Raw genomic sequence first — 15,102 nt, forward strand, 5'->3', positions numbered from 1 at the left:
TCATGTACTCTCTCTCTCTCATGCTCACTCTCTCAAAATAAATAAATAAATCTTAAAAAAAAAAAAAAAGAAAGGTCAGCTGGGCACCAGGGAATATGGGACTCACTGCTCTTCTCCACCTTGGGCCCTGGAGCAGGCATTTGACTGGGATGGCTGTGAACTCGGGAGCAAGAGGGTCTTTTAAGACTTTCTCCCTGGGTGCCTGGGTGGCTCAGTTGGTTAAGCGACTGCCTTCGGCTCAGGTCATGATCCCGGAGTCCCGGGATCGAGTCCCACATCGGGCTCCCTGCTCAGCGGGGAGTCTGCTCCTCCCTCTGACCCTCTTCCCTCTCGTGCTCTCTATCTCTCATTCTCTCTCTCTCAAATAAATAAATAAAATCTTTAAAAAAAAAAAAAAAAAAAAGACTTTCTCCCTGATTCTCAGTGTGGCCAGAAATCTCTTTAGGGCACTGCTTCAAGTCTATGACTCCATCTGTAAAGTTGGGTGGCGGTGTTTGGTGGTGGTTTTTTTTTGTTTTCTGTTTTTTGTTTTTTCTTGCTTCGTACAGGATTGGGAGAGAATGGTGGTAGAAGCATAATGACTTAAAAGCCAAAACAATTGAATTCTTTGAGCTACGGCGCTCTGCTAGGAGAGCACGGTTGTTTCCCGTTGTGGAACACCTTCCAACACATTTATCTGGATTCCCTCACTTTTCCATTTGCTGTCATTGGCATGAAAGAGCCATTTACTAAAGGTTCGCAAATGTTCCCCAGGTATGAAGGCGGAGCGTTTTGCAGTTGACCCTTGAGCTGCATAGGGATTAGGGGCACTAGTCCCCTGCACAGTTGAAAATCCACGTAGAACTTTTGACTCCCCCAAAACGTAATAGCCTACTGACCCGAAACCTTACTGATAACATCAGTAGTTGATGAACACATACTTTGTATGTTGTATGTATTGTACACTGCAGTCTTACGATTAAATGAATTGAAGTGTTATTCAGAAAATCATAAATAGGAAAAAAAATGTAAAAAACCTGTGTGTATGTGGACCTGTGCAGTTCAAACCTGTGTTGCTCACGGGTCAGCTGTGTTTAATTTCTCATTAGTAGCTCACCTGTGGTTCCCCCTTCTCTACCTGGCTGTTGTAGGGACATGGGGAGCCCCACCCAGGGATTAGCCAGGGTGCATATGTTCACTTAGAATGTTTTATTTATTTGTTCATATATCCGTTCATTTAACGAGACTTTATGGAGCATATTTTTGTGACAGGCTGTATTTTTTTTTAAGATTTTATTTATTTGGGAGAGAGCACGAGCGGGGTAAATGGCAGAGGGAGAAGCAGGCTCCCCGCTGAGCAGGGAGCCTGATGTGGGGCTCGATCTGGGGACTCCGGGATTGTGACCTGAGCCGAAGGCAGACACTTAACTGACCGAGCCACCCAGGCACCCCGTGACAGGCTATATTCTAGGCACTAGGGATACAATATCAATGGAACAGACAAACCCTTGTCCTCATGGAGCTTCCATGATAGTCAAGGAAATAGACAATAAATACGATACGGCCTGGTATCAAGTGGTACACTATCCTATCAAGTACTAATGTCTTAAGTCCAGTTTTACATTTTACCCCTGGACTGACCCTCCCCTCTAGGCTCCCTGGCAGGTGGTCCCCTGTGTGGTGATGCCTGGCTGTCACTGATTATACATATCTGCTGGGCTTATGCTCATGCTCTGTAACCATTTCTGCCAGAGGATCTTCTTGCCGCTCACTGAAGCCTTAATCTCTTATGCCGGGATCAATGGGCGTGTGCCTTTCCCACTTGGATGCTCATTTTTTAATCCTTACTGCCTCCTTCAATGTCATCCTGTTCCATTTTTCTTTATAGACTTTCAGGTCTACTGTACCTGCTGATTACTTAGTGGAGAGTGCTGGGCATCTCCCTTAATTAATTCCATCGATTTCAAATCCCACAAGGTTCGAGGTCCTTAGATTCCTGAAGCAGCTAAATGGAATGTCTAAATTCCAACCTTTTCCTTCTACAAATTGTTTTGCCACAAAGTTGCTGGGGGAAGTGCTGTGGTTTTATTTATTTGAAGGAGTATATTAATCCACAGAGGATTCTGCATTCTTAACTGGGCTTTTTGTAGATGAGGTAGAAGGAAAAAAAGGGGGGGGGCTTGGATCTCTCCCTCTTTCTCTTTCTCCCCTACTTCCAGAATGCTGGCTGAGCTGGGGGCATTGTCTTAGCAGCCAGGGGTTTCCTGCATTCTTTGAAGAAGGGTATACCGTCAACCCAGGACTTCTCTTTGAGGAGTAACCGCGTAGGGTTTTTCCGGGAGGTTACAGCTAAAACCTATGGCAATGACCTTGTTGAGTGATATGCATGTGATTTTCTAATGCTCCCTGTTAAAAGGAAGCACAGAATTTCTGGGAAAGGGTTATCAACCCGGGCTTGGCACCATAAGGTTTGGAAGAACAGTCCATCTCGCACATGAAGGTGAAGAAGTCAGCATTGCTGGGAAATTGAGAGAGTCTGACCTCATTTCCCTCATTGTATGAACATGGATCAGGAATTTGCACCGAGTCCTTGATGTGCACCAGGCCCCTAGATAAGGCATTATGCACATGCAGTCTGTGAATGGTGCAGTGACTGGCTGGATTGGGCATATTACGGCGTTGCAACTATAAAACCCCATCCCTTTCCAGTCATCCTACAGACTATAGACTATACAAAGAGCCAAAGAGAGGGAAGAGAGACTTAGGGCAAAGCAGTATCTTTGGCTGACTCCTTCGAGGCTTCTGTGCAGCTCTGCCTGCTAGGCGGGCAGGCGGTGGGGGGTGGCCAGCCCGGCTGCGCTCGGAGCATTGGCAGCGATTGAAGAGTTAACGTGGGACCCGTGTGGGTGGCGGGCAAAAGGAAGGGGCTGGAGGGAGAGATCGACAGATGAATACACCCCCCTCCTCCCCATCGTGCCATCTGACCATCTGAAGTTGCGTGCATGGGGGAAGGCCAAGAAGCACATTCTAGAGAAGGGCGTGGATTTCTCTGAAAGGACTTTTTCCTTTCTGCTCGGGCCAGCCAGGCAGCAGAGCCGAGCCCTGCCTGCGGCTAAGGAAGAAGACTCTGTTGCTATGCGCCGGAAGCTTAATTTTATTATTGCTCTCCCCTATTTAATGTCTGTCTCTCAGGCAGCTGGTGATGTTTTAATGAAGCTGGAATTGTATAGTCTGTAGCGCTGGATAATCATAAGCTGCCGAGTCAGAATCAAATTAATAATTCATGAAATTAAAGTGTATAATTAATTTGAACCATGCAGATGAGAAGAAGGGCCGGCACCCACAGCCTGGAAGGAGCTGAAGTGTGGGGAGTGTTTACCGAGCTCAGCTTCTGTCCCCAAATGGTGTCAGTCAGCGTATGGGTTGGGGGTCCCTGTGAGCCCATTGGTCTGTCCACCTGCACACGTGTGTTTACCGGAAACAAGATATACTTTTGCCTAAAATTTGAACTAACCTCAGAAGCTCCAAGCATTTTAGTGGGTTTTAATTCAGCCTTCCCAGGCCCTGGAAGGAGCTTATTCCAACCGGAAATGAGATTGTCAGACGTTATCAGGTTATGTATCCTTGTAGCCGGGGTCCCGTTGAAAGCTCCATCAGAAGCTTCACTCTTTGGTGCAGATCGCAAGGACATAAATCAACTCCAAAAATTTAGGCATTTTGCTGAGCATCCAGTCCCTTGTATTTCTGTCTCGTGAGTGCACGCGCATGTGCGCGCGGGTGGGCACACGCGTGCATGCACACACAGGCGCGCACACACACACACACACACACACAGCAAATGCGAATGACTTCCCCTAGACAGCAGCAATGATGTGTTTCCCATCTAGCCTCTTGTTTGGTTTTTTTCTCCCAGATGCCCTTGGCCTGGCAATAGCTTGAAAAGATATTCTTGGTGCCATTGCTTAGCAGCAAAGCAGAGGGACAGGAGCCCAAGGGCCTCATCCAGGGATGGGGACTGGTCTGCCCCGGTCCAAACGGCTCTACCTTTCCTGCGTGCTACTCTGACGTTTGTCTCTCTTGCCTCTCTAGGTGTAAGAGGCAGGGGTTCTGTTTATCACTGGTGCTGTTGACATCGCTTGCTGGGCATTGTGCCTGCATTCTGCAGACATTGACTGGGATCCCTCCATTGTATCTGTAGGGGATGCCTGCACTGCTCCTTAGTTTTGAAAGACAAATGCTCTGGTACTCTAGTGAGGGAGGGATCTCTGGGTTGCGCTTTTCATTAGAAAATCCCTTCTGGTGTTTCAGCCTCCTAAGCATGGCATCTCCTTTTCCCAGTGGAGGCTTGCAGAGAGTGAGGAAGCAAAATGGGGAACCACAAGTGTCTGTTCCTCTTTGTCAGGTCTTTGAGAGTTCTTGTTCTAAAGGGACAAATGATTGGAAGCCGTGATACAGACTAATAACGCATAAACCCCCAAAGGTTTGGGTTGTATTGAGGCTCAGTTGACTTCACGGTCTTGAGTCTTCAGAATGTTTATTTGTCCCTCACATAGAGGCTGGCTCGGTCTGCCTCTGTGTTCACACACTTAGCCAGAAACACCGGGAGGGAGTTGTACCAGAGGGAAATCTCCAGGGCTACCCAGGGCCTCATAGACAACATCAGTTCTCTTTACCGTCTCGTGATCTGCGTGCTTCCCCTAACAGGCCTTTGCTCACATGGCCTCAACTTCTGTAGCACCTTTCTGCTTTCCCACAGGTAACTTTTCAGCCACTGGTGGTTTGCCAGACTGGCTGACTCCCTCTAAACACATCAAAGTTCTAGCTTGCTCCCAGCAATCCTTAAACCATTGCCTGCCTCTCGCTCTCAGACTGAGGCACAAATCAGAAACATCTGATGCCCAACATATAACGAACTCATTTTGGGGCAAAAATAATGGTCCTGTAATATTGGATTCCTATCTTCAGAGCACTTTGCCTACACAAGTAAATCCTGACTGTAAAGTTGCTATCCATCATCTTTTGGTAAGAAAGTCAAGATAGAGAATGAAAATGACTTGCTCAAGACATCTAGAGTGCTTGGCACCATGCTGGGATTTGCTTTGTCTTACTTTTCATTTGGTAGAGGGAGCCTTTGACAACCCTAGGATTTGGAAATGAAATGTAACCACCTAAGCACATCTGGAATTTCCTACTCTTGTGTTCAGTTGAAAATTTTTGACTGCCCTTGGTGATTGGACACCATCTTGCTGGAAAAGTGTTATACTGCATGGGTTCTTGTATGTCCCTTTTAGCCTTAAAAGTTAAACCTGTTTTTTTTAAAGATGAAAAATCATTTGAGACTGCTACGGAATGATTGGAGTTTATGCACAGTGTTTACTTGCGATCTCTGTTTTTGCGTACAAACATTTTGGTCAACCCATAGCTGTCTCCTCCAGGGAATGGGATCTCTCTGATTTGAATATGTTGATTACAGTTAGCAGAAGCTGAGGTCTTTTTTTTTGCCATGGGCTTAGTGTAGAGAGAATGGGAACCATGATGCCTGAATCTACTTGTACGTCCCCTGAATACCTGGACAGTGACCCTGCCAGCCCAGTTATTTTAGCCAGGCAAGCAGTGATTAAACTAGATTGCCATAGGATCAGTTTAATTAACCAGGTGGCGTTCAGCCATGAATATGGCTGGAACCAGTGAATTAACCAAAAAAACAAAAACAGACAGACAAAAAAAACCAACAAAAGCCAACCCTAGTCACTCTGGGTATATGAATAGATGTATGTTGAAGCCACATCCAGGAATTATATAAAATTGTGAGCATGGCTACTTACTTCATCATTGAATTAGCACTGTGTTTGAAGTCTATTGGGTATAAAATGAGAGGTCTATGGAGTATAAAAATGGTCTTTAGAAAAAAGTCTTTTAGGAAGAGAAGTACTTCCTAAAACCTGTAATGACAAAATAATGCTTTGCTGGTAAAAGCAGCCCTTGCCTCTCCACGGTGAAATAATTCTTCATGGTGGTCCTTAGTTCATGTCTTTATAGCAGTATTTGTGCTGCGCTGGCAGGTGCATTTTTGGCAGAGGAGGGAACTGAGACCCGTCTTGGGAGCAGTGAACTCATCGGCTTCCCTTCAGATGGGTGCAGAGTTGGAGATCCTCTTCCATCCTGGCTTTGGCTGCTTCTAAGAGCCTCTCTTGTGCTTCCGTAATGCAGGGGAAAGCCTTCCCCTTAGTTTTCTGGGTTCCCTCTGGTGACTCTTTTTGATCATTTTGGTCAGGTGCTCAAGCAGTGCAATATGGTGTTACGGTTTTGCTAAAGCCTAACACCAAGCTTAGGCTTTATTAAGTTACAGACCCCTAGGGATAAATATTCTGACCCTTTAGCAGCTCCTGAGTGAGAGACTGCACTCCCCCCTTGGCATGCACATGACAAATATGTAATAAAATTCAGTAATTAACTTATTTAATTTATGGATTTAACGTGTGGACTTAACGTCTGTCTTACAATCTCAGAAAATCTGCAGTTTCTGTTGGTTTCAATTGGAAGATTCTAGAAGTCAGGGACAAGGCATGTGCAGTTTTATTTGCTACTTCCTGTGTCACGTTAATAAAACTACATTTGGTTATAATTCAAAGCAATACAATTCAGACATCGGGCATTTTAATAAAGTGCACGTTTCAAGAACTAACATACTTTTTTTTTATTTTTAAAGATTTTATTTATTTATTTATTTGAGAGAGAGATGGGGAGGGAGGGAGAGCAGAGAGGGAGAAGCAGGCTCCTGCTGAGCAGGGAGCCTGACGTGGGGCTTGATCCCACGACCCTGGGATCATACCTGAGCGAAAGGCAGACACTTAACCGACTGAGCTATCCCGGCGCCCCAAGAACTCACATATTTTTCAAAGTAAACAGGACACATGACCTTCATTTAGTGCTTCGGACCAGAGGGTGGGAGTTCTTGGGTGGGTCTTCTGGCCTGCTGCATCCACTCACACAGTGGCTATTGATTTTTGTTACTGAGATTTAGAGATTGATGGTTACACACACAGTCCTGTGGTGGTGAGGTCTTGAGTCGGTTTGGAGCAAAAGCCAGCAGTCCCGTCCTGTGTACCAGAGATGACTCGTGGCCACTTTCCTTTGGCATGTGAGGAGGGGGCCTCTGCCACTCATGCCATGAGGGCTTTTTGCCTTTGTCAGTAGCTAGAATTTGGTTGCAGGTATATAGGCTTCTTTTCGTTTGAGCCCCAGAGGATTTTGCTCCAACTTCCAAGTTAGCGGTTAATACAGCTCTGTAAGGGGCAAGTGGGAAAAGTGGTCTGTCTCTCATTGGAGAAGGAGGCTCTTACCTCGCTGATGTTTCCTAGTGGGATTTGTCAGCATCTGTGCCCTCCCTCTATCCTCTGGGAAGATATGAGAAGAGAAACCAATGAACGAAAAGTGGAAATGGCTCATTCTTACGCATTCTGGTGAGGATGGGTGTGACTCTCATTAAGATGGGTGAACCGTTTCAGGCTGTGGTTCTTGGGGATGTGAGCAAGGAGCCCACATGCTGTATTTCCATTTCTTGGGCAAACCAATAATTTATTTGTTTTCCAAAATGAAGCCAAAAGCATAGAAGGAATTTGTAATTTTCAGAAATTATTTATTATCATTATAACATTTCCCCATAGGCAGCAGATAGCCCATTATTCAGAATTATAACCTATCCTGGATTTAGACATGGCCTGAATAATGAAATTGGGGGAAATGCAGAAAATACGGGTTTTAATGTTAACTAAACATACTTCACTCAACAGAAGGAGGGACCCTCTCTCTGCTACAGATTTGTTTGTTTTCTCAAAAATGCATATTTTTTGCTCAGGGCCTCTGGTTTTTAACTTTACACCAGTTGAGAGTCACTGAGTAATTTTTAACTGCAGGATGCATCTCTTTCCCAATATTCTCTCCACCCACTTCAACATATTTCAGCTTAAATGGCCTGTTATTTTTCTTCACAGAGCCATGTCTCTGCATGGGTGAGAACTGCAAAACCAGTCAGGAGGAATTTGATACGCCAAATGGGTCAGCTCATTATAACTTCTAGGAAACCACAAGATAATTGTAGCGTTACTGCTGGTAGGCTCCTCAGCCCCGCATTAGGTGTTCATACTCTTCTCTTCTCAGCTTGCAATGGCTGCTTCTCTTTGTAGTACGTTTGATAAGACATCTGAATAAAGGGGGGAACATGCCTTCTTTAAGGCAGAGTTTTCGAGGCAGCATTCAGGAATATGGGGTTAACTGACCTTAGAGGTTTAAAAGAACAAAACTAAAATATGTGATTGAATTCTTATAGTAAGTAGGAAATACATTTTGGGCAGTCTGCTTCAAATAATTAGAGTACCTTTGTTATTCAAAGTGGATTTTCCCTAAATGATGTCCTGTTGATAGATTCAGTCACGATGAAATGGTCAAGGTCCTACTGAAGACGTCTATCCATGTACTTATATTTGGGTCTTCATCTGTGAGGATTGCAATAGGTTGGGTCTGCTTTCTAGGGACTCATGAGTTCATGTAAATCCTTTTAATATGGTTGTAGGGATTTCAAAGGATTGCATATATGTGTATGTGTGTGTTATAGGTGTATATATATATGGCTTTATATATGTGTGTAATTATAAATAATAATACTAATAATAATAGGCAGCATTTATATAGCAGTTACTATATGCTTGGGGCGATTCTCAGTGCTTTTTAGGCAATTTGTTTTAAAGAAGCAGATGAAGCAGGTATAAATATTATCCCTCTTTTACAGTTAGGGAACCTAAGGTCCAGAGAAGTTAACTAACTTGCCTAAGGGCACACAGCTCATAAGTCGCATATTTAGTTAATGTAGGCAGGCAGTCTGGCTCAAGAGTCCGTGCTGCTTCTCACATAAGTTTAATAAGCAAAGGGCAGATGGTAATAAGAAGAAGAATAAAAGAAGTGGGGTGCCTGGGTGACTCAGTTGGTTAAGCATCTGACTTGATTTTAGCTCAGGTCATGATCTCAGTGTCGTGAGATTGAGCCCCACATTGGGCTCTGCACTGAGCGTGGAGCATGCTTCGGATTCTCTTCTCCCTTTTCCTCTCCCTGTATCCCTCCTCCCCGCCCCACGCTTGCACGTACTCTCTCTCGAAAAAAGAAATAAAAATAAATAAATAAAGGAAGAAGTAACCATCACCAGATTTTCCCTGTGCACCAGGATCTGTGGCCAGCACTTCACATCCATTGCCTCATTTAATCCTGTCCATAACGTGATGATGTGGGTACCATCCGTACCCTTCACTTTGCACATTTAGAAACAGACTTCATTTCTGACTTGCCTCATGTTGCGCATCTGGTAAGCAACAGCTCTTTAGTATTGTGGGGATACATCCCGGAGGGCTTCAGGACATCTAAAGCCACATATAAGACTCTGGGAGGGTAGCAGAGGCCGAGCTGGGTTTGCAGAAGGGTGAGGATGGCGGGTCGATCAGCTGACTAGAGCATGGAGTCTCTGAACCCATTTCTCGTCAGTTTGTTTTGCTCTTCTCCATGAACATAACCCTGAGTGTTTAGTCCCAGAGTTGATGGCATCGATGAGGGAAGACCTGGGTCTTCTGACCTAGTTGGGTGTACTATTTGGAGGAAAGAGGTGATTCTCTCCTCTCACCTTTCCCCTCAGCCCTCACCTGCCTCTTCGAAAAGGTTCAGCCCCATCTCCCCATGAAATGTTTTACTGAAGAAAGACATCTCTGGCCCGTGTTGTACTCCTCACTTTACCTACTGCAGCTGAACTGGGATCTGAACTACCTGGCAGTTCAGGCTCCAAATACATTATGCAGAAAGTGTACTGCTTTGCCTATGCTTGGTCAAGTCTAGAGGGGCAATAGGGCACAAAGTCAAATGGACTCAACTGGCTCCGCCCCCTTGGTGTTAAAGAAGCAACTGGAACAACCATTTATGTCAATATTTTGCCATATTTTCTCTCCTTTTCCTATTTGTCAACACCTATTTCTAGATGGTAGGATTTTGAGTGTACTCTTTTGCTTAAACGTACAAAATCGTAATGCATGGCTGGGTGGCACTCATCAGAATGAGGTCAGAAACGTGGAAGACTGGTGGGTGTTTGCCAATGTGTGTGTGTGTGCGCGCGCGCGCATGCGTGTGTGCGCACGTGCGTGTGTCCACATATGTCTGTGTCTCTGATATATGGGCAGTAGGTCTTCTAGAGGCTGACTCCCTCTCTGTAGGCTCTAGAAACGTCTTTACCAGCAGTGACCCACTTGACCTATTTTTGCAAGTGTCTTTTGCCTTCTTCCTACTCTTTGCTTTCCTTCCCCCATCAGACATGTTAATGGCTCATATCATCTTCCCTTTTCATCAGCCAAAAAAAAAAAAAAAAATCTCGCTTGGCTTCCCCTCTGATTTCAGCCTGTCACTTGATGAGGTCCCTGCTATTTATATTTTTGTTTGTTCCGAGGGAGGGGGGGAAACATATAAATAAAGCCCTGGCAAACCCAACCGCCCTGCTGGATTGGAAGGGGCTCCCTGGCCTCATGGCAGCGGGGCTGCCTAACTGGTAGTTAAGCAGGGACCAAGAGGTCCACACCGTGAAAGCCGTTGAAAGGGTTACTGGGAAATGCAAACAAAAACAACATGCAAATGAGGCCGCCAGCAACAGGTAGGCTTAATCAGATGCTGTCAGATGAATTCAGCATCTCCCCGATTGTCGCCTCTCTTTGCCTCCCATTCGGAAGCCCTCATCTGCTCCAGATGTGGTTTAATTTACTGCGACTTGGCTAATTACTGTAATTAAGGATTAATTACTGTTAATTACTTTCACATAAACTCAACGCCAGTCAAAGAGCGGAGCCTTATGAAGTCTGCCACAGGAGTGAGCACGGCTTGGCGGCCTGCGTGCGCTCTGCAGGTCTGTGGATGGCGCCTGGGCCCCTGCGGCCACAAACCTTCCTGACCTTCCAGCCTCGCCAGTGGGATGGGAGGGCCAAAGGTACGGGAAGGGTCAGCGCTTAGGCCCTCGCAGGGCGTCAACTACCAGGCCCTTCCCTCCACACGGGGCAACCCGACGGACAGGGATGATGTTGGGGAGAGGGCCTGGTCAACCCGCAGAGAGAGGCGCAGAGCACCAGCCTTCCCAGTGCAGGTGGGAGCCAGCCTTGTCTTCTTTTTCTGTTATTACCCCGCTGGCTTTGTGAGCCTAGGGAAGGAGCCAAACAGGAGATGTTCACCACAGGTCATTAGAGCAAAAATAAAAGAGGGGGCTGGAAATCAGCACCAGGCCATCCATTTCTTTCTGAGTCCTGCCTGCCCATCTTAACACATGGGCCTGGTTCTGTGGTGCTGGATGGCTAGAGGAATGGTTGAGCCTGCTGCAGGTACCTCATCACACAAAGGGGAGATTAGTGCCACCCCAAATACCTGTTCCCCAACTTCACCTGGGCTCCCGGCTCTGCCAGTGAATGCTTCCATGAGTTAGAGAGAAGTGAGTTGCCCTAGTGACTGTTAAAACATGGGCCCCTCTTAACTTCCTGGCACATGACATTGCTTTCTGTTTCATGAAGGAAATGGAACACTTTAATCTCAAAATCCCTCAATCTCCCCCCACGTTTTCTCCAAATGTATCCATATTCTACCTTCCTCTTCTCCTTCCTCCGTGAGATACTCCCCTTCTTATATGAAGGTGATTCATCTACCTGTGCCCCTTATGCTAGTCTCCTCTCTCTTCTGGTCCTTGGCTTTATCCTTGGCTCTGTTTGTCTTCTGCGTCTTCGTGGGCATTCTTAAGTCCTTTCTAAGTTACGGGAACCTTCCTGTGGTTCCGTCTTTCTGTAGCTACATAGTCTTTCCCTTCCTCATATCATTCAAGTGCTTGCTGACAGAAATCTCCCTCTCATCTTTCTCAGCGTGCTTCAGTTTCCCTTTGCCTCCATCCTTAGACTGTTCTAGATAATGGCACCAAAGCCCCACAGCTGCTTGAATGTAATGTGTAACTTTCAATCGTCATCTTATTGGACTTCTGTCTTGGCTGTGTTTAGCACTTTTCTTCATGACCTCTTCTCAGAACCTGTACTCCCTTGGCTTTTATGTTCCTGAATGATTTTGTTCGCCTTTAATGGGCTTCTCTTTCTCCCTCAGACCCGTAGAGTTCCAACCTCAGATGGACTATAGAAGGACTTCATTCTACATACTTTTGGGGTGATCCCATCGATCTCAGGGTGTTTGCGACTCACCAGGCAGACTAAGAACTCCCTGATGCTAGGCCATGTGTCTCAGTCACTCTTGTATCCCACAAAGATATAGTGCCAGCATTATCCAGTGGTGTCTCCTGCTTGCTGGACAATGGAACCCTGGGTCATGTGCATCTTTGGGTACCCAGCAGGGCAACTTTCAAGAGTCTTTTTTGTTCCCAGTGCCACCTTTATTCTTACACAGGAGGATATTTCTGTTGTGGTGAGGCAGGTCTTTGTGTCATCTAAGAAAATCCCAGAATTTCCCTTAGAATCGTTTCAAAGTCAGGTTCAAAGATCTCTTCTGATTGTGAAATTCCAAAAGATGCATTGTGGGTGTAGAAATAGAATACTGGAATATGTACTACCATCTGTTTATAAAGAGTAACCTGCTTATACATAAGTAAGGTCGTCTTCAAATTGACAGAAGGATACTGCTTAAACATAAAGGGAACCTTAATTTGGGACTGAAGAAACATTGAAAGGAGTTTTTCCCCCCCATCCAATTAAGTTTTTCAATAAATTAGAAAAGAAAAACTACATGCAAGTCCTCACATACTGTGTGTTGCTGTGTTGTCAGTGTAAGTGTGGACTCGTTATGTGTGTGTGCTTGTATTTTTCACTATGCATTTGCAGATCGTAATTTTAATGGACATTCGGTTGTATGCCGTTTCGATGGGCATGCACTTTATGTACAGCGCTAATACATCAGATGCCAGTACTCTGTATTTTGAAGTTATCTCCTTTCTCATTTTTTCCTGGAATTTTGTTGTAAGAAGTGTAGTATTATAGGTCCCGATGACCAGTAATGGTTTGAAGGAGGCATTTCTTGTATATAATGGACCAAAGTCAACGTCAGCGGACAACTCATTTGCATGTTTAAAATACAGAAAATATAAAAACTGCAGTGCTAAATTACTTAAATACATCCTATTATTTCTTGTCTGAGTAATTAATTTCATGATTTGAATTTCTCTTTCAATGCGATTTTGTTTTACAAGTCATCACCATCAGATGATGTGTTTGCCATGATCCACCACGTACTGATTCTTGAAGTTTAGGGGTTGAGTATCTTTTCCCCATTATATGATATGGCTATCATATAAGGGGTTGACTTAACCAACACTCTTTGAATGCCTGTTGTATGTCACACACAGTACTAGGCCCTGCGAATAACATGGTGTTCAATTATCTGTACTAATGAATTATCGTGGGACAAAATTAATAATATACCATTACCAAGAGTAACAGATAAAGTTTGACACATTGAACATTTTTTCTCTCTTGTGGCAATGTTTACTTAGGTGCCTAGACAGCTTGTAAAGGGCGAAGGATGGAAAGATGAAATTGTATATGATGGTGCTGTGACCTGGAGTGGGAATATTCACGGGGCTGCCTTTTTGCCAATGAAGTCAGTCACTTTAGGAATATCTCTCAAGTAAGGAAACGTGGAATAAAGAGATAATATCATGACATTGTTTTCCGAGTTGGATAGCAAGAGCTATAGATACTAGGTGAAAAGTGAAACAGAGATTCTAAAAGCTTCTGTAATGCATTAATGCTATTACAAGAGTATCCATTTCCAGTTAAAATTTAATTTAAAAGCTTAATTTGTTTCATTGTATGTATTATGCAGTTATTTACATTATATTGCACAAGCTACACACCGTAGCTTTGGCTCACCTCTGTTCCAATCACAATATAAATATATTCCATCTTTGCAACGCCATGATCATTTGAAAAGATAAATATTCCTTTTGTAAAATGAAGTATTTAGATAGAAGTACTCATTCAACACTTGACAGCATAAGAATTTATTGATTGCTTAGAGAGGCCAAAAATAAACCTGCACAGATATGCATAATCTAGATACAGTGAGATTGAATTCTATATGTTATCACATATATATATAGTATGCGTATGGTTTTGCACTTTGGAAATTTGCTGTAAATATTATAGACACACGTAGGCCTATATGCGTGTGCTTATGTCCATGTGTGTGGAATCTCAGCGATGTGTGTAAGGGCCTTACCACAGATAGTGTGAACAAAGCTGAAGAGCAAGAGGGAGAAGGAAAGAGAATAGTGATTAAGCCAGCATTGTTCTATCCCATCCCCGGCTGCCTGCTATTGTTTTCGAGCATTTGAAGAGGAAACATACTCATTTAGCTTTCAGAACGAATGACTTTAATAAGGGCAGAGCAGAGAGGTGGGGTAACACTGATGACTGGGAAGGCCCATCAGGGCTCCCCCTAAGGCCATTCCGTCAGAGCCGAGGACCACATGACCGTTAACTCTGCAATCAGGACAAGTTTTCAACATTCCGGGGTATCCTTCAATGGCAGAAAGAGCCATTCGGAGTCAAGAGAAGATGTATATCAGCAGTAATTGGATTCGGGCCAAGGCTCTTAGGACAGTGTTATCTACAGGGAGGGCATGGGAGGTGCTGGGCAGAGCACAGCGGGTGGGCTTCGAGCCACAGCCCAGGGAGCAGTGGCCGGTATGGGCCGCAGGGAGGGACAGTGGCGACACACCAGAGCTGTTGGGTTTGCCCAGGAGTCAGCGTGGCCTGTCTGTGGGTGTAAGCAATCCTCCAGGTTTCTGAATGTCCTGCGGGACGCAACTTCAGGCCCGACGGACGAGGCCGCCCCAGTTGTACTTGACTAGACAAAGCTATTTAAGGCCTGAAAGTGCCCCCATCCAGCCCCCTCCACGGCTGCCCCCTCCCTTCCCTTCACCCTGACTACTTCATTACAATCTGCCTTCAGGCCGGAATTGCCCTGCTTAAGCCTCAAATCATTATAATTACCATTATTAGAAATAGCTGCGGGGGAGGCGTTGGAACACCAAGTAAAAATGTGTGAGTGTGTCCGCTAGGC

At 45.0% G+C, this 15,102-nt stretch overlaps 1 protein-coding gene across 3 annotated transcripts in view; it reads left to right on the top strand.

Annotated features, from left to right (window-relative positions):
* PBX1 (PBX homeobox 1) overlaps nucleotides 1-15,102 on the top strand; it is a 279,581-nt gene that overhangs the window by 151,338 nt on the left and 113,141 nt on the right. Inside the window, exon 1 of one of the 3 annotated variants that reach the window (XM_073884014.1) lies at nucleotides 10,618-10,657. The exons of the other annotated variants lie outside the window; for them this stretch is intronic. Within the exon in view, the coding sequence (XP_073740115.1) occupies nucleotides 10,633-10,657 (25 nt within the window). The 5' untranslated portion in view covers nucleotides 10,618-10,632. Of the gene's footprint in view, nucleotides 1-10,617; nucleotides 10,658-15,102 lie in introns of those variants that run through there. 3 annotated transcript variants of the gene reach the window in all.

Source organism: Callorhinus ursinus, unplaced genomic scaffold (assembly GCF_003265705.2).
Source record: "Callorhinus ursinus isolate GAN/ISIS: 27379988/994484 unplaced genomic scaffold, GSC_fseal_2.0 scaffold54, whole genome shotgun sequence".
Classification (NCBI taxonomy): Eukaryota; Metazoa; Chordata; class Mammalia; order Carnivora; family Otariidae; genus Callorhinus; species Callorhinus ursinus.